Source organism: Octopus sinensis, linkage group LG6 (assembly GCF_006345805.1).
Source record: "Octopus sinensis linkage group LG6, ASM634580v1, whole genome shotgun sequence".
Taxonomy (NCBI): Eukaryota; Metazoa; Mollusca; class Cephalopoda; order Octopoda; family Octopodidae; genus Octopus; species Octopus sinensis.
In genome coordinates this window covers 117506214-117530012 of record NC_043002.1, presented here as the reverse complement: position 1 = coordinate 117530012, position 23799 = coordinate 117506214, and the positions used below count along the sequence as shown (strand labels likewise).

The 23799-nt window shown below is 40.9% G+C and overlaps 1 protein-coding gene across 5 annotated transcripts in view; it reads right to left on the bottom strand.

Moving 5' to 3' along the window:
• LOC115213340 (coiled-coil domain-containing protein 154-like) overlaps positions 1-23799 on the bottom strand; it is a 182276-nt gene that overhangs the window by 130977 nt on the left and 27500 nt on the right. For 2 of the 5 annotated variants that reach the window (XM_036504288.1, XM_036504292.1), the window contains exon 1: positions 3020-3138. The exons of 1 other annotated variant lie outside the window; for it this stretch is intronic. In XM_036504288.1, the coding sequence (XP_036360181.1) occupies positions 3020-3090 (71 nt within the window). In that variant the 5' untranslated portion in view covers positions 3091-3138. Of the gene's footprint in view, positions 1-3019; positions 3332-21291; positions 21502-23799 lie in introns of those variants that run through there. 2 more of the 5 variants (XM_036504290.1, XM_036504291.1) reach the window with 2 other exon arrangements.

Sequence of the window (23799 nt, the reverse complement as noted above, 5' to 3'; positions counted from 1 at the left end):
AGATACTTCAGCAGGCAACCTCGGACTAGTCCTTTCTCCTCACCGCAACGCACCACTTCACCATTGAATTGCCACCCTCGCTCTGATTAAGTAATTCTATACGATTGTTTGGTTTATACATCATTCAATCCATAAGTTCCGTCAATCTGCTAGAATTAGCAGTCAAGTCTCTCTCAAATTATACCCTACAGTTTTTTTTTTCAGAAGGAATGGATAAATGGCATAATATAATCCTAGATATTTTCTAAAATGTCGAAATGGTCGCGGCGGGACCACCATTGGTCATATGTCTACACTATCTGAGAGTAAAGGAGAATAACTTACTACTCACAGGTATATCGTATTCGATTAAGGTCGAATTTTCTGAAGACGATAATTTGTAAGAATATTTCTGTTAAGTAGGAAACAAAACTAATTAAAACTTGCTTCAAATTAGCTGGAACTGACGACTAGTCCAAGTGACAAGTCTTACTAGTCTGACGTTGAATTGGCAAAACGTTAGAAAAAGTGAGAAAGGAACAGTAAATGAAACCCAACTGGTTAAAGAAACTAAATATAAGAATTATCACAATTAGCGACTAACACTCGAATTGTATAGCATTTTGGAAGGATATTAAAAAGAAAACGATTATTAGAAAGAGATGTTAAGTGAGGAAAAAAACATGAGATTTATTAAGATTGTCTTATTCAACTAACACGTAATTCCATAGTGACAATGTGACAATAATTTGGCAGAATGAAGTTCGGAGATGTGCTTGCCAGGCAATAATTTGATTTGGGGTCGTGTGTTGAAACTAAAACAATTACAGCGTGGAAGATACACATTTAGCCATTCAAAAATTAGGAAAGCTAGGAAGAAGTGGTAAGAGTAAAATTTGGCTGAAGAGTGTAAATAAGTAGTAAGAGTTTAAGGAAATATTTCATTTGACTAACAGCGAATTCTACGTTGAATTTTATGTTGACGACAATAAGGTAGCAACCACAGAACTGAAAATTCACTTTAGACTTTCAAAAAACACAGAAACTGTTAATTTCGCTGAATCATTTATTATTTGGTGTCAAAATTTTCGTCGCATTGTCTGCGACCTGGTCTCTGACACAGTTTCCATTTTGGTGGAATATTAAAAAAGTGAAGAAGGAACAGCAAAAAAGGACAAACTAGTTAGAACTGGGTACGTGTGGCTAAAGAGATAAAACAGGTGATGGAGGATTTAGCAGGAGTATCATACTTGATTAACGTCGATTTTCATGGTAAGGATAATCTGATAGAATATCAGAAGGAAAATTAGAAGAAAAAACAATGGGTTAAAACTTGCGGAAAGTGGTTAAAATTTAAGACGATTAATACTAAATTCCACAACGGAGCTAAATTCATACGATTTTAGAAAGCAGACAGAAAAGATATTTAAAAAACGTTAAAATGCAAAACAAAAAATGTTAAAACTCGCTGTGACTGGTTAAATTAATTAAAGAGGTTCAACAGGTGACACAAAAGTAAACAAAATCCTTTCTAACTGGCTTTCGTCGGAATCCTAGGTTTCTGCAAAAGGTCGCAAGGAGTTCTTGAATTTCGACTAACGCCGAAATTCCACAGTGAAATAGATTTACCAGCTCACAGCCTCTAAATTTTTTCTAATTTATGGCACAAGACCGGCAATGTTGAGGGGCGGGGGTAAATCGATTACATCGATCCCAGCGCTAAACCGGTTCTTATTTTATCGATCCTTAAAGGATGAAAAGCAAAGCTGATTTCTGTGGGATTTGAGCTCAGCACTAAAGAGTCGATGCGCTTGATTCTACCAATTTGCCGTCTTACTAATAATAATTCCAAATTTTGGCAGAAGGCCAGCAATTTCTGGGAAGGGAGCTATTCGATCACATCAACCCCCAGTATTCAACTGGTATATATTTTATAGATCCTGTAATGATGAAAAGCAAAGTCGACCTCTGCGGAATTTGAACTCAGAACGTAAATACAGGCGAAATGTTCTAAGCATTTTGTCTGGTGTGCTCGACGCTTTTGCCTTTCTAATAATCCTTTCTACTATAGGCGCAATGCCTTACTAATAGTAATTTCAAATTTTGGCACACAGCCAGCAATTTCAGAGGAGGCGGGTAGTTGATTACATCAATAATTGACATATTTATTTTATAGACCACGAAAAGATCAAGGACAAAGTCAAGCCGGGCGGAATTTGAGCCTAGAACGTAAAGACGGACGAAATGCCGCTAAGCATTTTGTTTCTGCTTGCCAGCTCGCCTTTTTTTCGCCTTACTACTAATACAAGAAATTAGGAAGAAAGAAAAACGTCACAGAAATAGTAAAGGATTAACAAAACTACCGTAAATCTTCGAGTATAATCCGCATTTTCCCCCAAAAATTTAAAAGTCAAACTCCCTAGTGCATACTATATACGAGGTTAAAAATGAAAAATATTTTCTAAGCAATGTCCGAGTCTCTATTTGCTGTCTGGCTATGTTTATTCAGATGCATTTTGTGATGCCGGACATGAAAATACCTTAAGCTAAGCCTGAAAGCAATGAAGTCATAAAAGGAGCTTTCATAACTTACAGTAAGCAACATTTATTAAACGTTATTACTGTTATTACTGTTATTTCTTTATTTTCTGCAAACAAAATGCACAAAAAAGCTACATGTTTGCATTGTTATATATACAATAATAATAAAGGACGTTACAATATACATTTTTACAAACCAAGGACGTTATATAGACCTCCTTGACTCAAGTTAGAGAAGGGGTGCGTATTATACACAAGGTTTAGGTTTTTCAGAGGTACAGCCCCCTAAAAATCCCCAGCGGACTATACTCGAGGATTTACAGTATTTAAACGCAGGGTAACTATTTCCATTCAGTTCTACCTTTTGAGTGTATTTTATAATAGCTGATATTTTAGTTTGAAACTACAAACAAAATGCGCAAGTTGTTTTCGTTCGAAAAACTGAATAAATGTGGCTAAACATTTCAAAGAGACAGTAACAGGCCAGTTTGTTACTTACATAGAAGCCAGTTCCTGAAGGATACGTAAATCTCCAGTACCATCTCTGTGCCAAAAATAATTGGGGAACATCGTACCTCATCCTGTCCGCAAGACATCTGAGACACAGTAAATAATTCCGTGCGCTGTTTTCAATTGTATCCTCCTATTATACATTTGTTTGGTTGGAGTGTGAGTGTTATATGTATTTCTGTTGATGAATGCATGACTGTCTGTATATGTGTATGCTGATGTAGGAAGGGTTGCTATGTACGTGTATGTGTGTGTGTGTGTACTTTTGACTATGTGGATATGTGATTGCGCCTGGATGTACGTGAGTGGTTTCGTGAGTGATTTTATGTGGTTGTGTATTTGGATGTGTGTGTGTCAGTGAGATTTTATATATTGTTTCCGGATGTGTGATTGTCTATATAGGAATGTATATGTGTTCTTGTAACATGTACTTGTGTGTGTGTGTGTGTGTGTGTGTGTGTGTGTGTGTGTGTTTGTGTGTGTGTGTTTGTGTGCGAGTCTATATACGCGTATGTGAGAATTGTGCGCGTGATTGTGTTTGTGCATGCGTGCATCTCGTTCGTTTACCGCATTCGGGTAAGTAAGCGAAATATGCAAGGATGGGGGTGGGAGATGAAAGAGTGGGAGTCTGAGTGAGGAAAGAAAAGGGGTGATGTTTTATATCTGGGTGGGGTAGGGAAATTAACATTCGTGATGACGACGACGACGACAACGAGGTCGAGGACGACGACGTTGATGATGATGATGATGATGACTGAAGCTGTGGTGGCAGCGGCTGCAGTGGTCGTGATAGTGATGATGGGGGTGGTAGTAGTGGAGATGACGGAGGTGTTGGTGGCAACAGCGGTCGGCGGTGGCGGCGGTGATGGTAGTGGCTACGACGACGACGACGACGGCGATGATGATGATGATGATGATGATGGTGGTGGTGGTGGTGGTGGTGGTGGTGGTGGTGGTGTAGTCGGTTGTCTTTTCCTTTTGTTTTCTTACTTCTTCGTGTGTGAGTGTTCCGCCTTGTTTGCTGTTGTTACTAGTGATGCTAAGGAGTCATTTGGTGATGGTGTGAGGAGATGCTGGCAGTGCTTGTGGGGAGTCGTGGTTGTCGTGGCTGTCGCTGTTATTGTTGTTGTTGTGGTTGTTGTGGTTATGGTGGTGGTGGTGGTGGTGGTGGTGGTGGTAGGGTGGCGAAGGTAGCGGCAGTAGTGTTCAGGAGTTAATTTCACATCAGCCGATATACAATTAGTCTTCGATGTAACACTGATAAAGGTGTTTGATGTACGTTGGTAAGGTGAGCATGGAGAGAGAGAGAGACAGACAGAGAAAGAGAGAGAGACAGAGAGAGAGGGAGACAGAGAGACAGAGAGGCAGATAGACAAACAAACAGAGAAAGACATAGAGGTTGAGAGAGAGAGAGAAAGAGGTAAGACAAAGCGGAAAGAGGTAATGGTGAACATCTGTTATGCTTGGTCAATAGAATAAGTATGTAATCAACCGAAACAACAATAACAACAACAGTAACAAAACTTGAAGGCTGCGTTCCAGTACGTGGTAATCCAATGGCTGAAACCAGTGAATGAAGCAAAGAGCACATGCACATATATATATATACATATATGTGTGTGCGTGCGTGTGTATGTGCGTGTGTGTATACATATATGTGCGTGCGTTTGTATGTCTGTGCTTGTGTGTGCGTGTTTGTGTGTACATATGTGTATACGTGTGTGTGTGTGTGTGTGTAGCTGTAGGAATGAAGTCGAACCAAATATCTTGAAATCATTTAATACGTACGTTTCAAGTCTGTGTAATATATAACAGGAATGCATCTATTACGTTTATATATGGCGACAAAGTGCAGACGACTAGCTGGATGGATCCTGAGAACGTTCAGAACCAGGGAGAAAGAAACAATAATGGTCCTCTGGAAGGTATTCGTCCTCAGCCGCCTGGATTACTGCTCCCAGCTATGGTCACCCAACAGTGTAAAATTAACAGCGGACTTTGAAGCAATCCAGCGAAGCTTCAAAAAGAAGATCGTCTCATTGCAACAGTTCGGCTACTGGGAAAGGCTGAAACAGCCAAGACTCTACTCCCTGGAGCGAAGGCGGGAGAGGTATGCAGTAATATACATTTGGAAGATCCTGGAAGGAATTGTGCCAAATTTTGGCAACGCATCGACACTTCACAGTGCCGAAGATCCCAGCAATGCCATCGCGCTTCAGGAACAGTTACTGCAACAGCCTGGGTTTCAGGGGTCCACAGCTTTTTAATATTCTCCCAAAGAGCCTGAGGAAACTACACAAAGTGGATGTAGGTGTTTTCAAATCAAAACTGGACCTCTTCCTGTCGAGAGTCCCAGATGCACCTACCTCATGGCAAGAGGTGCAAATGTAGGTAGCGACATCAAACTCCCTTATTCACCAAATGCCACATATTAGAGGAGGCTCTCAATTACCGTGTAGCAAAACGGCAGTATTCCAGCATGGCCGCAGCTCTGAGCTGAAACCACGTAAATATATATATATATATATATATATATATATATATATATATATATATATATAATTGTTATCGCCATATTAATATGGGATTCTTATAGATATAAGAATAATCGCTGCCGCTGGTCAGCTCCATGAGGCCACCGCCTTAAGATAGCTATTGATACACGATCTGTATCCATTATAACCTTATATATAATTATAACATTATATATAATTGCCGCGTGGAAGATGTTTATAAGCCATTTAAGAACACACAAACATCCGTTAGATTCACTTCAGCATTTAAATTTAATTTGTGTCAAAATATTTTCGTGTTTTTTTTTTGTGTGATGGCTTATAAACATTTTCCACGCTGCTTTGTATGTATGTATGAATGTATGTATGTATAACTATATATATATATAGGTATATATATATATATATATATATATTATATATATATATATATATATATATATTATAGAAGGAGCTTCTACAGGACTAGTACTGTTTCATTCAAATGAAATCATCAGGAAGCTGGCTGTCAAAATAAGGTCTGGTATTTATACCTTTAGGCAGATTTAATGGGGTGGTGGTGGGGGACGTTTTTTGGGTAAGCAGATCGCAAACTATCGTTCTTAAGGGAGTTGTCAAAAGAATCAGTGATAAAGTAAATAAATGAATAAATAGAATAATTGAATAGAGTTTTAGGTAAATTAGAAGACTATTGCTTTTAGTCATTTTGTTGTTGTTGTTATTAAGTTGAGGGAAGAAGTAGATAAATGAAAAACCATATAAAATAAATATACATACAAACCCACATACATACACTTGCGAATATCCATATATATACATATACGTATGCCCATGCATATACATACAGACACACACACACACATACATATAAATACACAAGCACATATATATATACACATATACATACACATACATATACACACATATACATATATATATATATATATATATATATAATATATATATATATATATATATAATATATATATATATATATATATATATATACATATATATACATACATACAAATACACATACATGCAAACACGCAAACACACGCACATATATATATATATACATATATATACCCACATATACACACACATATATATATTTTCTCCTCATCTTCCTCCCTTATTTTATTTTTATTTTTATTTCCTTTTCTCTATTTGTCTCTCCCCCCTACTCCAAGCACATAGAGACACGTGCGCGCACACACACACGCACACATCCCCCCACACACACAAAAAAATACACACGTACACACAGAGACGCGCACACACATACCTCCATAGTACAGTCATACAAAGTAGACGAAGTTCTTAGCTGACCGTCTTCAAAATCATAAGGGTTTAATTTATGACCTGCCTACACACCGACACACATTCAGTGACGCTAGAATAGAGAAACGCCAACAGTTCCTAGAAAATCGTACATCGGAATGACGTCAAATAGTTTTAAGACTCGCTGGTACGCCCACACACATTCGTTCCGGCGACCTGACAAATCTAACCAGACTATTCTCACCGCCCATATCTGGCACCTAAAAAGGAACTCCATCCCCTTCAAGATCAAGTGGAGACTACTAAAGAGGGCGCGTTTTTACACTGGAGGCCATACTTGCTACGACCTTTGCATTTCTGAAAGCCTGGAGATCTTGTTCGCCAAAGGCCCTCTCCTCAACAAGATCTCGGAACACTCCCCAAACTGTATGCACAAAATTTATGCAAACTACAAACATTACAGACCCACCCGGCAACCCGATTGACGTCACCCCACCCACAAAAGCCCCCCACCCCCACCGTTCCTTCATCACCCCCAATTACCTTCTCTCCTAAGACGATATACATATATATGGAAGTGGGCATATGTATATGTGCACATGTATGTATACGAGTGCATATATGTATCTGTATGTGTGTGTGTGCATTAGTGTATGTACGTGTGTATGTGTGGGCGTGTATACGTGTGTATGTGTATATGTGTGCAGGTTTGTGTGTATATATATATGTATGTATATATATATATATATATATATATATATATATATATATATATGTATATGTATGTATATATGTATGTGTGTATATATATGTGTGTGTATATGTATGCGTGTATATGCATGTGTGTATACGCGCATATGTTTGTATATGTGGGTGTATGTATTAATGCATGTGTGTGTGTACACGAGCATATATGTATGTGTATGTGTATGCATATGTATAAATTTATGTGTATATAAATATTTATATGTTTGTGCTTATGTGCGTGTATCTATGTGTATGTATGTATGTATGTATGTATAGGTGTATATGTATATATATGTACGCATGTGTGTATTTATGTATATGTAAATATATATATATATATGTGTATGTGCATGTATAAGTATGAGTATATACATGTATAGGTTTATGTATGTATGTATGTATATGTGTATGTGTATACATACGTAGGCTTGTATGTATTTATATGTATGCGTATGTGTATTTATGTATATATATGTATAGTATATGCTTGTATACTTGTGTATGTATGTATGTATGTATGTATGTATGTATGTTGTATATGTATGTATGTATGTGTATATATGTATGTATGTATGTATGTATATTATAATGTATTATATATATATATATATATATATATATATATATATAATATATATATTATATATATATATATATATATATATTTATTTATTATATAGAAGGAACTTCTACAGGACTAGAACTGTTTCATTCAAGAGAAATCTTCAGGAAGCTTTCTCTTGAATGAAACAGTTCTAGTCCTGTAGAAGCTCCTATATAATAAATTAATTTTACTCTGCTATGTATTGAGTACCTTATTTACTGTGGTTAACCCCGAATCAACCCGGGACCTACATATATATATATATATGTATATGTATATATATATATATGTGTATGTGTGTAAATGTATGGACTTGTAGACATTTATATGTATATATAGGTGTGTGTGTGTGTCAGTGTGTGAGTGTGTGTGAGTGTACGTGTGTAGATATGCCTATGTGTATTTATATGTGCATATGTTTATGTATGCATATGTATGTGCATGTATGTATATATGTGTGTATGTATGTATATGCATGTATGCATTTATGTATACAGGTATGCATGCATGTGTGCATATATGTATTTATATGCGTATGGATGCGTATATATGCGTATGTATGTTTATATGCACATATGGTTTTATATGTGCATATGCGTTTATATAAGCGGGCAGATGTTTATGTGTGCTTATGTGTACAGAAGTACGTTTATACATGTGTGTTTATATATGCATAATTATGCATATGTTTATGTGAACGTGGGTACATTTATGTATGTACGCATGTGTGTATTTGTGTATGTATATATATGTATATATATGTGCATGTAGAGAAAGATATATGCATATGTATAAGTGGATGAGGAGGAAATGAGTGAGAGAACATGTGTGTATGTGTATGTGTATGAGTGTGCGTGTGAGTGTGTGTGTGAGTGTGTGAGTGTGTGCCTTTGTATCCGTGGGTAACGAGATAGAAAGGAAGGGAGTGGGGAGTGGTAGAAGGATCCCCTTTGGCCGACTGGAATCCCAAGGGGAGTTCTAGGAACTTTTGGCGTTTCTCTATTCTAGCGTCACTGAATGTGTGTCGGTGTGTAGGCAGGTCATAAATTAAACCCTTATGATTTTGAAGACGGTCAGCTAAGAAATTCATCTACTTTGTATGACTGTACTATGGAGATGTGTGTGTGCGCGTCTCTGTGTGTACGTGTGTTTTTTTTTGTGTGTGTGTGTGGGTGTGTGCGTGTGTGTGTGTGTGTGTGTGTGTGCGTGTCTCTATGTGCTTGGAGTAGGGGGGAGAGACAAATAGAGAAAAGGAAATAAAAATAAAAATAAAATAAGGGAGGAAGATGAGGAGAAAAAAAATATATATGTGTGTGTGTGTATATGTAGGTATATATATGTGTATATATATATATATATATGTGCGTGTGTTTGCGTGTATGTGTATGTGTATTTGTATGTATGTGTATATATAATATATATATATATATTATATATATTATATATATATATTATATATTTTATAGAAGGAGCTTCTACAGGACTAGAACTGTTTCATTCAAAAGAAATCATCAGGAAGCTTCCTGATGATTTCTTTTGAATGAAACAGTTCTAGTCCTGTAGAAGCTCCTTCTATAAAATAAATTAATTTACTCTGCTATGTATTGAGTACTTTATTTACTGTGGTAACCCCGACTCATATATATATATATATATATATATATATATATATATTATATATATATATATATATATATGTATGTATGTAGATGTGTGTATATGTATGTGTATGTATATGTGTATATATATGTGCTTGTGTATTTATATGTATGTGTGTGTGTGTGTGTCTGTATGTATATGCATGGGCATACGTATATGTATATATATGGTTATTCGCATGTGTATGTATGTGGGTTTGTATGTATATTTATTTTATATGGTTTTGGGCTGGATAGCCGCTTTGTACAGAGGCACCCGTCGGTAATTCGCGTAAATGGACATCTATCGAGACCCTTCGACATCGCACGTTCGGTCCGTCAGGGATGCCCCCTCTCGTCGCTTCTATACGTATTGACTCTCGAGCCATTATTGCGGAAGCTGGCAACTTTGAGGGGCATCCCGCGAGAACTGGGATGCGGGACGAGCGTGTCAGCATACGCGGACGACGTCAACGTAATAGTGTCTAGCCATGAGCACATCGAGCAGGTCGGCGAGACACTGAAAAACTACGAAGCGGTGACGGAAGTGAAAATCAACCGGGAAAAGTCAGTGGGCTTGCGACTAGGCACCTGGAGAAGCAAGCCCATGCCGTCCACCAGCGCCTCCGTCGTGGGACGCTGGACCGACGACCCGGTTGAGTTGCTCGGGGTCTGGTTTGGTCCGGACCTCCGAGTGGAGAAGAACTGGAACGAGATAACGAGCAGGGTGGTCACTCTCGCCCGGCAATGGGCCGAGAGGAAACTGTCCCTAAAAGGTCGGGCGGAGGTGGCGAACACGTACATCGCGTCCGTCATCTACTACCGCCTGACGGTCGTGCCTTGTCCCGACCCTACCATCACCAAACTAGAACGCATTCTCTTTCGCTTCTTGTGGAAAGGATGCGTCCCGATGGTCAGGCGATCCATTTGCTGTCAACACCTGTTAAAAGAAGAACTGGGCATGTCGTGGTTGATGATGCGCAGACATGCGCTGAGACTGTGACATCTCCGGCTCTACGTAGACAACGGTGAACAGGTGTGGTCGCCGTTTGTGAGGCACACTTTCCCGCAACTCGTCTCCATGACCGAACTGCAGTCGTGGATCAAAAAGAGGCAGAGGAAGGGCGAATGGCACCGCGAGTGTCGCGTTGCTCTCAAGCAACTCTGCCGTCCCGGGTCGACCTTGAGTGACTTCATCACAACCAAAGCATTCTATAGGGGATTAGTGGAGGGGAGGTACGACGACGAGCTCGGGGCGAACCTGGACGTCGACGAGGAATACCTGACCCGCCTGTTCGGGACGACTTTCGGGCCAGGACCCATGGACAACTTCCAGAGATCCCTGGCCTGGCAGTGCTACCGAGAAGCGCTACCCATTCGGGATAAGCTCTACAGACACGGCTCGAGAAACACAGGGCCGACCTGCCCGAGATGCGGTCAGAGCGACGAAACCGTTCTGCACGCACTCGTGCAGTGTCCAACAATTTCCGACCTGTGGGCTTATGTCGAACAACTGCTGTCACGTGTGGGACGAGTCGGTTTATCAGCTGAGTCTATCGTCAATATTGTCACGCCTCCTTCCTTCAAACGGGAAGGAAGAGCTATTTTCATCATCCTTGTGGCTATGGCGAAAGAATGTATCTGGTGGACGCGTCTGAAAGGATTGGAGACAAACACTTTCCTCTCTGGTCAATCTCTCATCAACTTCTTCAAGTACCACTTGAAAAGGAAAGTGAGAGTAGAGAGGCAAGTTTTGTCTAGCGAATGTTTTAAAAAAAGATGGGTGAATGTAGCAAGGATTTTTTTTTGTTTCCTTTGTTTTTTGTTTTTTTTTCATCCCCCCAAAAGAAAAGCTCTACCTTGTAACTTGTCCCATCTGTGTGCAGCCCTGTGTGGCCAATAAAGAAACTTATCTATCTATCTATCTATCTATCTATCTATCTATCTATCTATCTATCTATCTATCTATCTATCTATCTATCTATCTATCTATCTAACTAACTATCTATCTATCTATCTATCTATCTACGGACGTGCTGTCACTTCGGCTCCGAAGGTAATCGTTTATTTTGACTATTTATAGCCCATATTTTGTGTACATGTTTGTAAATAAGGTGTGTAAGGCACCCAACTTTCGTTTGAGTGCTTTTCCAAGGGAGGAATTCGCCCCTAGGGGCAGTTTCAACCCTATTTAATTTGTGTAATTTTCTTCTCGAGATTAAAAAATGTCGAGAAATTTTATTGTAGAACGCTGGTCGCGTTCTTTTATGGACCAGCATTTTCCCAGTCTGGAAACGCTCGGAGAAAAAAGAACGTATGCACGCAAAGTGCAAACCTGAATGACGTGATAGTGAACGCTGCAACCACTTGCGGTAACAGCCCTGTCACCACCACCACCACCACCACTAACAACAACAACAACGAGACTACTACTGCTACCACCACCATCTCCACCACCACCACCACTACCACCACGACCAACATAAATGATAAAAATGAAACTCACGCGAATACTATTAAGAAAAACAACAACAAGAACAACAATAAATATGAACTATCTAATAGTGAAGATGTTAATATAAAAAAATCAACAACACCAGTAAATTTCGCTGACACTCAGCGTCAGAAGAAAGAAATATTAACATTTACAAATGAAGAGCTAATAGAAACGAGAGCTCTCTTTACAACCCGTGGGCAAGATTTAGTGCTGCATACACCTCAACACATAAAGGAACAAATAGAATATAAGACAATTATATATAAAATTATAAGAAAAAACAAAAAACAAAATGAACAGATTATAAAAACAGATATAGAAAAATGTTTAAAAAACATAATGAAAAAAAAAGAATATATAAACTGGGGCCCCCAGTTTAACACAGTAGTGGTCCGCTTCCCTAACCAGGAAGTGGCAAAAGCTCACTCTACCGAGTCTTTGGAAAATGATAATATCAAAATGGTACTTTATTTCAAAGGCCAGAGAGTGAGTAGAATTACTATTAAGAATGTACCCCCCGAGATCCCGAACAAATGGATAACAGGGGAAATCTGTTACCATTTGAAAAAGATCAATATTTTAGAAACCGCCGTGTACCTAAACGACAATTGGGGTGGAAAAACAATAGTAGTGACCATCCAGATTGAGGGGGCCTCTATCGAGAACCTACCCGATAGGATCCACCTAGAAAATGGGCAAAGCCTATATGTTGTGGCAGAAGGCAAAAAGCCTAGATGCTACAACTGTGGTAGCCCAGAGCATTTAATTGCCAAGTGCGCTCTAGCACAGAAAAAACAAGAAAGAACAAATCAGAAAACAAATAAAAAAACCCTTGTTGCCAACACCAACACCAACACACTGAATTATGGAACAATGCCAAGAAGAAAAACAACAAACCAGCAAACAAACCCCAACAACATCACCAAGAAAAGAAACAGTACCAACAAAATCACCGTTGACCACGCAACCAATTCATCATGCTGAATCAAAATATAGAACCACACCAACACCCAGGACGACAATTAAAAAGACAGAAAACAGTGACGAGAAGATAAATTCTACACCTAACACCATAACAACACAAATACCGCACAAAACATCAACAATTTCTACAAGCATACATATTAACACAAATGCTTTGCCTTTACCCTCTTCTGATACGTCGGACGACGAAAGTTCGACGGAATGGCAAATAGCCACAGGGGGTAAAAGGAAAAGATCAAAAAAGCCCACCAAACAAGGAAGTAAAGCAGGGAGATATTTAACTCCGGACAGCATCCCCCTAGACAATAAAAAAATCAATGAACCCGCAAAACCACACACACAATAGACACAGAAAATAAAAAATTAATGGATTACATTGCATCCAACACGGACATCTGTGAAGATGACTTTAAGACAAACAATCATCCGCGCACCACACCACCGAAGCACATAAAAATTGTACACATAACACAAACACAACACCATACACTGAAAACAATATTTCCAAATGCGGTAGGCGAGTTTCAACGATACCTCTCCAAAAAACTATACAAACACCTCATCAAAGACGCTACAAAAGAAGAAGAAAAAAATGAAACTTTCGAAATGAGTAAGTGACCTTCCCTCTTGCCTCTTGTCTCTTCCAATGTTTGTGTGTGAAACACAATTTTCGTAAACGTCAATTATGCTTAAATTAGGTTGTGTGAATGCGCGTGGCTTGGCGTCGGCTTGGAAGCAAGGTTACCTTCTAAACGACATCAAGTCACTGAACGTGAATATAGTAGCTATCAGTGAAACCAGACTCAGCAAGCCGCGGGCCCTCGCGTCCATGTTTGGCAATCAATTTGACATTTATTTTTCTCCCTGTCTGCCGAACATGGGTGATGGAGGTACCGCGGTGCTTTTTCGAAAGAGTCTAAATGTAAAAGTAAGAGCAATATTCCTAGACCCGGAGGGTAGGCTGGTTGTCTTGGACGTGGATGGCAGAAATGGTTGTGCATTCCGTCTGATGGCAGTTTATGCACCGTCCTTAATGGGTCGGGCAGATTTCTTCAGACGTCTAGAGGTTTTCCTGGGGACGTCTAGACCTTTACTGTTAGTAGGGGATTGGAACGCTACCTTGGACACGCATCTAGATTATGTGGGAATGGATAGGAATAGAAGGGGGTGTAAGTGCCTCAAAGACCTACTCAGACGTTTCCATTTGTCTGACAGGTTCCGACTCGACCATCCGAACGTGCCAACGTGGACTTGGACAAACCGCGTCGGATCGTCGAGATCCTATCTAGATAGAATTCTATGCAGGACAGCGGATAGGGATAGTGTAGGATGTCCACAATTTAAAATAGTCAGCTACACAGATCACAAATTTGTGACGTGTACGCTCGACTTAGATAAAACACATAGGCAGGGTCCCGGTTACTGGAAACTGAACACGTCGCTCTTAGCGCGACAGGTTTACAGGAACCGGATTAGCGAGTTAATTAAGAGGGCGCTGACGGGAGCCGTCGTTAACAACCGCTGGTGGTACGCCCTGAAAATGGCAATAAAATCGGAATCAATTAGGTTTAGCAAAGAATTAGCGATAGATCGAAATAGAGTAGAGGGAAACCTGGTTAAGAAACTAGAAGAGGCACTTACCACTGGCGGCGCAACCAACGTGCTGGCTGCGAGGATGGCCCTCAACCAACACCTCAACGCCAAGCACGAAGGTTGCGTCGTCAGAGCTAAAATGCGTGCCTTAAGGAACGAAGGGATCGAAGCTGCGCGAGAGGCCCGGGTAGCGGAGGCGCAGCGTGACAACAGAGCCACCATTCGGTCTCTAATAGATCAACAGGGATGCAGTTTACTTGAACCCGAAAGGATGTGTGAGGCCTTTCAACAGCACTTTGCTCGACTGTTTGGTGCGAGTGGTGGGTCGGAACGCGGGATGGATTTCAGTGCCTACCTGACCGACCTGCCGCGGCTCTCGGCAAGAGAAGCGAAGTGTTGTGAAAGTCCCATCACAGCCGCTGACGTGCGGGATGCGATGGCGGGCTGCGCGAGGGATAAGTCGCCTGGATTGGATGGTTTACCCTACGAGCTGTATTGTCAAATGACAGACTTGTTTGGCGACCTCTTGGCATCAGTCTACTGCAACTGGCAACAAAACGGGAGAATTCCCGGTTTCGTGAGCCGAGGTGCAGTGACGTTGCTGAAGAAAGACCCAAACAAGGGGAATTTTATAGATAATTTCAGGCCCATCACTCTGCTCAACGCAGATTTGAAAATTTTGGCCAAAGTAATAGCCGAGAGGTTGGCGCTTGTCATTGGTAAACTGGTCGACAGGGCTCAAACATGCGCCGTGCCGAGCAGAACCATACATGACAACCTCCATCTGATGCGCTACATTGTGGACAGGGTAGTTAAGGATCCTGGCATGGGTGGGGCGCTGAACAATTTGGATCAGTCTAAAGCCTTCGATAGGGTCGACCATCGGTACTTGGCGGCTGACTTCGGTCCCGTCTTCCGCGGTTGGATCGCTGCCTTGTATAGCGGCATCCGATCGGTGATATGGGTGAACGGTCACCTGTCGAAACCGTTTGACATCACGCGTTCGGTCCGTCAGGGGTGTCCCCTGTCGGCGCTTCTGTATGTATTGACTCTCGAGCCGCTACTGCAGAAGCTGGCGACACTGAGGGGCATCCCACGGGAACTGGGTTGCGGGACGAGCGTGTCGGCATATGCGGACGATGTCACCGTCATAGTGTCGAGCGACAAACACATCAAGATGATTGGCGAGACACTAAGAAAATACGAAACGGTGACGGGAGCGAAGATTAACCCGGAAAAGTCAGTGGGTTTGCTACTCGGCACCTGAAGAAGCAAGCCCATGCCGTCCGACTGCGGCTCAGTAGTGGGACGCTGGACGGACGGACCGGTTAAATTGCTCGGGGTCTGGTTCAGTCCGGACCTCCAAATGGATAAGAACTGGGACGGGATCACGAGTAGAGTGGTCGCTCTCAGCCAAACATGGGCCGAGAGAAAGCTCTCTCTAAAAGGTCGAGCGGAGGTGGCGAACGCATACATCGCATCCGTCATCGATTGCCGCCTGGCCGCCGTGCCTTGTCCCGACGCCACCATCACCAAACTGGAGCGCATACTCTTCCGCTTCCTGTGGAAGGGTGGCGTTCCGATGGTGAGGAAGTCCATTTGCTGTCAACATCCGTTGAATGGAGGACTGGGCATGCCGTGGTTGATGATGCGCAGGCATGCTCTGAGACTGCGGCATCTCTGGAACTTCATCGACGACGGTGAACAGGTGTGGGCGCCGTTTGTGAGGCGCGCCTTCCCGCAGCTCGTCTCACTGACCGAACTGCAAACGTGGATCAAGAAGAGACCGAAACTGGGCAATTGGCACCGAGAGTGTCGCCAAGCTCTACAGCAGCTCTGCCGACCGGGGTCAAACTTGTGCAATTTACAAACGACTAAAGCGTTCTATAGAGGACTAGTGGAGGGGAGGTCCGACGACAAACTCGGGGCAAACCTGGGCGTCGACGAGAAATTCCTAACCCGCCTGTTCAGGACGACGTTCGGGCCGGGGCCTATAGATGACTTCCAGAAATCCCTGGCTTGACAGTGCTATCGAGACGCACTACCTGTTCGAGAGAAGAGCTACAGGCACGGTTCGAAAACCATCACCGGACCGACCTGCCCGAGATGCGGTCAGAGCGACGAAACCGTTCTGCACGGACACGTGCAGTGTCCAGATATTTCAGAGCTGTGGACCTTCGTCGAACAGCTGTTGTCACGTGTGGGTCGGGCCCGCCTATCGGCCGAGTCTATCGTGAATACTGTTCCACCACCTTCCTTTAAACGGGAAGGGAAAACGGTTTTCGTTACGCTGATGGCTATGGCGAAAGAATGTGTGTGGTGGACGCGTTTGAAAGGACTGCAAACAAACACCTTCCTCTCTGGTCAGTCTCTCGTCAACTTTTTCAAGCACCACTTGAAAAGGAGGATGAGAATAGAGAGGAAGGCTTTGTCGAACGAATGTTTTAATAAAAAGTGGGTAAAAGTGGCAAAAATGGTCAGTATGAAAGACGACACCATTTTAAGCATAAATCTGTAACCAAAAGAGACAAGAAGTAAGGCGACTTACTCAAGTGTTCATTTTCGAACTGTCTGAGGTGACCTTGGTCTTTTTTGTAGGTTTTTCTTTCCAAGGCTACACCTAAACTGTGAACCTTATATATATATATATATATATATATTGCTTTTTTATACACCACACAACCCACAGATCCCTATTGATCAAACGTGTTTTTTTTTTGTTTTTTTTGTGCCCCACCCATCCCACCTCGAAAAGAAAAAATTCTACATTGTATTTCATCCATTTTTATTCTGTGTTTAGCCCTGTGTGGCTACAATAAAAAGTTATCTATCTATCTATCTAACTAACTATCTATCTGTCTATCTACATACCTATCTATCTATCTATCTTTTAGCCTTTCTCGAACTTTATGACTACGATTTATCCGTATAGCACACACACACACACACGCACACACACACGCACACACACACACACACACACACACACACACTCAAACAAACAAACAAACAAACACACTCACTCTCTCAGTGATAATGCTTATAATTACTTACTTTGCACAAGTCACGTACGCATGACATTACTCACCGAGATCTCTCATTCTCCCCATTCTTTTTCTTTCGGTTTCTCTCTCTCACTCTCTCTGCTTCTTCTTCTTCTTTTCTTCTTCTTCTTCTTCTTCTTCTTCTTCTTCTTCTTCTTCTTCTTCTTCTTCATCAGTCTTTCTCTCTCCATCTCTCTGTTCATCTCACCCCCTTCTCTGACCTCCATCTTTACCGCTTCTCTTCCCCTGTCTTTCTTTCTTACCTTTTCTATGCCAACATCTTCCGCAGCACCACATCACTCCCCTTACTCTCTCAATTTCTTGCTCTCTTCCTTATCCTCTCTCCCACTGCTTCTGCTTCTTTACTATTCTTTACCTCTCTTTCTTCGTCTCTTACCTTTTCGCCTTACCATTCCCACTCCACAACATTATTTTCCTTGTGTTCTCTCTCTACCACTCTCTCTCCATTCCCTCCACATATTTACCCACTCTCACTGCGTCTCTCATTCTCTCTCTGTCTCTCCTCTCTATCTCGCAGTCTCTTATTCTTTTTCCCCTTTCTCTGTCCCTATATACTCTTCTCTTTACATTTTCTCTCCTCCTCTCTACACGGTTCTGTTTCCGTGCAGTCTTGCAAATTCTCTCCTTTATTTTTTCTCTAGCTCTCAATTTCTTTTTCACTTCCATTTCTCACCTCTTCTGTCTCTCTGTCACTGTCCTTTGTTCCTTTTCTAAGCCCTTTCCTCCTTCCTTCATCTCTCTCTCTCTCTCTCTCTCTCTCATTTCTCATTTCCTTGCTAACATCCAGTGTTTAGCTCAATATATAAAACAGTGTTAATCGGGTGGGCAATAAATCTTTTCCTTTTTATTGACAGAGCTTTTACGAGACACTAAAAATCAAGACGTCAATACTGGCACTCCGTCGGTTACAACGACGAGCGATCCAGTTGATCCGATCGTGAGATTAACGCGCAAGTAGCCGAGCACTCCACAGACACGTGTACCCTTAATGTAGTTCTCAGGTAGATTCAAGGTAACACATAGTGTGACATGGTCGACCCTTTGAATTACATCTCATTTTTGCCAGTTGAGTGGATTGGAGCAACGTGAAATAAAGAGTCTTGCTCAAGGACACAACGCGCTGCTGGGAATCGAACTCACGACCTTACGATCACGTGCTTTCACCAAAGCATCAATAGCTTTCTATTGAATTCAGAAGATGAAAGAGCAATGTGGCATGCTTGATGCAACACGGTTTCTATCTCCGGCATGGAGCCCTGTTATGGATGCTGGCATGTCTGTGTACTAAGAAGTTCGCTTCGCAACTTCGTTAGCTTCGTAGTTAATGGTTTGATCCCACTGTGCGCGGCACTTTGTGCATGGGTCCTCAACTATACCTTCGCGTTAATCAATGCCTTAAGAGCAAAATTTGGTAGATGGGAAGTATGTAGTAACCCGTTGAAAAATTTAATAATGTGAAACGCAACAGCTGAGATGACAACCCCTCGGAATACAAGAAATCGTGAGGTATTGTTCTTTTTAGGGCTGAGCCCAGCAGATAGTCACAAGGTTTCTTGGTGATTCTTTAAGTCTCGGACCGATGATCCGGCCGAACCCTCCCATCATATCAACTGCATTTCACCTCTTTTAATGGGAAAGCTTCTGTGTGTGTGTGTGTAAGGGGGGAGGGTAAATCCACTTGTTAGAAATAACAACCAACTCTCGCTCAAATAACACTTCTTCATCTTAAATAAGAAAAGGATATATTCGATAAATATATCCTAAATACTCCTAAAATATGGAATGGTCACAACTGGAAGAACTTTGATCACAACTTTGATCATAGTTGAGGTTTTGCGTGACATATAACTAGAGTCTCTTGTGTGATAAGAAACCTAGAATAAGGTGTTATATGTGTGACATGTAACTAGAAGCTTGTAATGGGACATATGCCTAAAAGTTCATTATGTGACATCAAACTAGAGGCTTATTCTGTGACATGCAAAGAGATGTGTGTTACTAGATGGGGTTTTATGTAACATGTAAGTGGTTTGTAATGTGAAAAACAGCTAGAAGCATTCCGTGATAAATAACCAGAAGAGGCGTTCTAGAGGATGTAGCTATAGCTTCGTTGATACGAGTGGCTAGAGGGTCTTTTTGTGTGATGTATAACTAGAGTCTCTTGTATTATCTGACGTATAACTAGATTTTGTGCGACATATAACTAGAGCTTCGTTGTGTGACATGTAACCAGGGGATCGTTGTTTGACATGTAACTAGAGGCTGGTTGTGTGACATGTGACTAGAGGCTCGTTCTGTGACATGTTACTAGAGATGGCATAAAGGAAGTGAACAGAATAAGTACCGAATAAATTGATTAAATATTTAGTCATTTATTTCCCTAATCTTTCATTCTTCACTTTTCTTTCTTTCTAGCTTCTTCCTTTGCCTCTCTCTCTCTCTCTCTCCTCTCTCTCTCGTTCTCTCTCTACTCTTACTATTCCTCAAATAATGAGCCGATTTGCGAGCCTTTACACACGCAGTTGCTCTACCTGTTAGAAATAGCAACAATATATGTCTGAAGTCACAGCCCATCTCTTAAATAAGGCAAGGCACACTGGATAGTGTTGTCCTCGATGACCTTGAAAGAAGCGAATGGTTGTGGTCATGGTTAGACTGTCTATGACCATAGGTTTGACCAATTAAGGTTGACCTGCAACTAAATAATTAGAGTAGTATCAACAATAACTGTAACAAGAACAACAGTAGCAACAGCAAGAACATTAATAGCAGTAGCATCAGCAACATCACCAGCAGCCGCAGCAGCAGCAGCAGCAACAACAACAACAACAATAACAACAACAACAATAACAACAAACAACAACAGCAGCATTAGCAACAGCAATAACAACGATTACCATAACAGCAAAAACAGCAAAACATCACTAATAACAAAAGCGATAGCAACAACAACACCAACAAAAGCAACAACAATAACACTACCACCACTCGTGACATCAATAGCAACGATAACAGGGTTGTGAACTTCATGCTTTTCTCAGTAATCTGAATTGGGAAAGCATTATAGGACTATTGCACCGACCGCCATACTTTATAGGTCATGTACTTTATTTTTATTAATCCCGGAGTTTGAACTTAAAACATAAATAGTCGTAACTAGATGCCACAGCACAATTTTCTCAACGCTTTATCGATTACACAAATCTACTATTTATTTACTGCTTCTGCCAAGAATCGAAATCAGATTCTTCGTTATAATTCGCCAAGAACCTCTACTTCTTGCTCGGCTTTCCTCTGAATCACCTTCACAAGAATAATGAAATTAGCGATTATTTACCTTTGTCTCATAAACCAAACTGCTGGTTTCCACTTAGAAGTTCCTGGGAAGTTGATTTGCTCAACGTTTCTCTCACAGTATCAGATAACGTATCAGAAATTCCTCTCTCCGCTTGCTTTTGCCTGGAAACCAGATCTTACGCTGACCAACCTAACATTGAATAACTACACTTGGCCCAGCTTAGCAGCAAGAGGTTAAAAGCTGTTTGTGTACACTTCACAACTTTGGAAACCAATTAACTGAAAATTACCTACGTCTGTAATTAATTCACAGGATCAGACAGGAAAAGCAAAACATCCATCAATCTCCCTTACTCATTTTCTCTCTCTGTCATTTTCTCTTCTCAGTCTGTCTCTTTCTCTCTCATTTTCCTCTTCTCAATCCGTCAGCCTCTCTCTCTCTCTCTCTCTCTCTCTCTCTCTCTCTCTCTCTCTCTTTCTTCCCTCGCCTTTTCCCCTTTCACGTTTAATCTCTCCTCTGTCAAACATTTCTTTTCTGCATTTCTCTCTCTCTCTCTCTCTCTCTCTTCTCTCTCTCTCTCCCTCTGTCTATCTAGCTGTTTGTGTACACTGTCTCTATCACTATCTCTCTGTCAACCCTTACTTCATTCTCATTCTTTCTCTCTCACTTCTCTCACTATCTTTTAGACTCACCCCAACGTCCGTTGGTCAGTGGACAAGAAGTAAAGCCAGATGCGTACTTAATTATTTAGTTATATGTTTACACAGTGATTAGTGAAGATTAACGACTATAGCTCACACTGACAGAAAACTGTAACCCACTATTAAACAACCCGCCACATATCATTCAGTATATGTGTGAGTGTGTGTGAGAGCATGCGCGCTGCTTATGTATGTGTTTATGTGTGTTAGTAACAGAGATACACAGATAATAACAGACACACACACACACACACACACACACACACACACACACACACACACACACACACACACAAAGGGGATAAAGATAGAGAGAGCTAAATAAACATACAGATAGATTCATATCGTAATTGGTGTGGGCGTTTAACATATATGGTTGTTTCCTACACAATGGTTAAATATTATCTATTACAGAACTTAATACAAAATTGTAGAGTAGATATGACTGTTATATAATAAAAAATTGAAAGTTACAAGTCGTTGACAATGAATGCAGACGCTCATTGGGAAATTGATGTGTAGCTTTTTATAATACAAAAAATGGATGCATACCTAGATAAATATGCACCCATGTGCACATAAGCGTAAAATTAACACCCACCTACGTGTGTATATACGCATGTACGTACGCATGTATGTGTGTGAAGGCGCATTGCTCAGTGGTTCGAGTGTCAGGCTCACGATCATGAGGTAGTGAGGTCGATTCCCGGACTGGGGTGTGTGTTGTGTTCTTGAGCAAGACACTTTATTTCACGTTGCTCCAGTTCACTCAGATGTAGAAATGAGTTGTGATGTCACTGGTGCCAAGCTGTATTGGTCTTTGCCTTGGATGACATCAGTGGCGTGGAGAGAGGAGGCTTGGTATGCACGGGTGACTGCTGGTCTTCCATAAACAACTTTGGCCGGACTTGTAACTGGGAAGGGGAACTTTCTAAGTGTAATCCCATGGCCATTCGTGACCGAAGGGGGTCTTTACCCGTATGTATGTATGTATGTATGTATGTATGTGTGTATGTATGTATGTATGTGTGTATGTATGTGTATGTATGTATGTATGTATGTATGTATGGTGTGTGGTGTGTGTGTGTGTGTGTATGTATGCATGCATGCATGCATGCATGCATGTATGTATGTATGTGTGTGTGTGTATGTATGCATGCATGCATGCATGTATGTATGTATGTATGTATGTGTGTATGTATGCATGCATGCATGCATGATGCATGCATGCATGTATGTATGTATGTATGTATGTGTGTGTGTATGTATGTATGTAAGTATGTGTGTATTTGTGTACAGAACGTAATATGAAATTAAATGACAAGAGAACAGAAATTACATCATCAACCGCTGTTTCTGCCATAAGATATAGCGAGTTCTGAGCCGAATGCTTGTGCATCTGAAATAACTTGCATGTTTATTTTGAAAAGCATTTAAATACATGCTAATTTATTACGCAATTTCTGTTCCCTTGTCATTTATTTATTTTCATACACATCCATCCATCCATCCATCCATCCATCCATCCATCCATCCATACATACATACATACATACATACATACATACATACATACATACATACATACATAAATGCACACACACACGCACGTGCTCACACACACACGCACGTGCTCACACACACACAAACTTAAACAGAAACAACGGTGTGTGCGTGTGTGTAAATAAATATTTTTGTCAAAGGATTTTTACGTTGTCATACATTGATAAGGATTTTTGTACCTGTGTACATTAAGTATTTACTTACGGCACGCGCCATATACATACATACATACATATATATATAAATATATATATGTTTATATATATATATATATATATATATA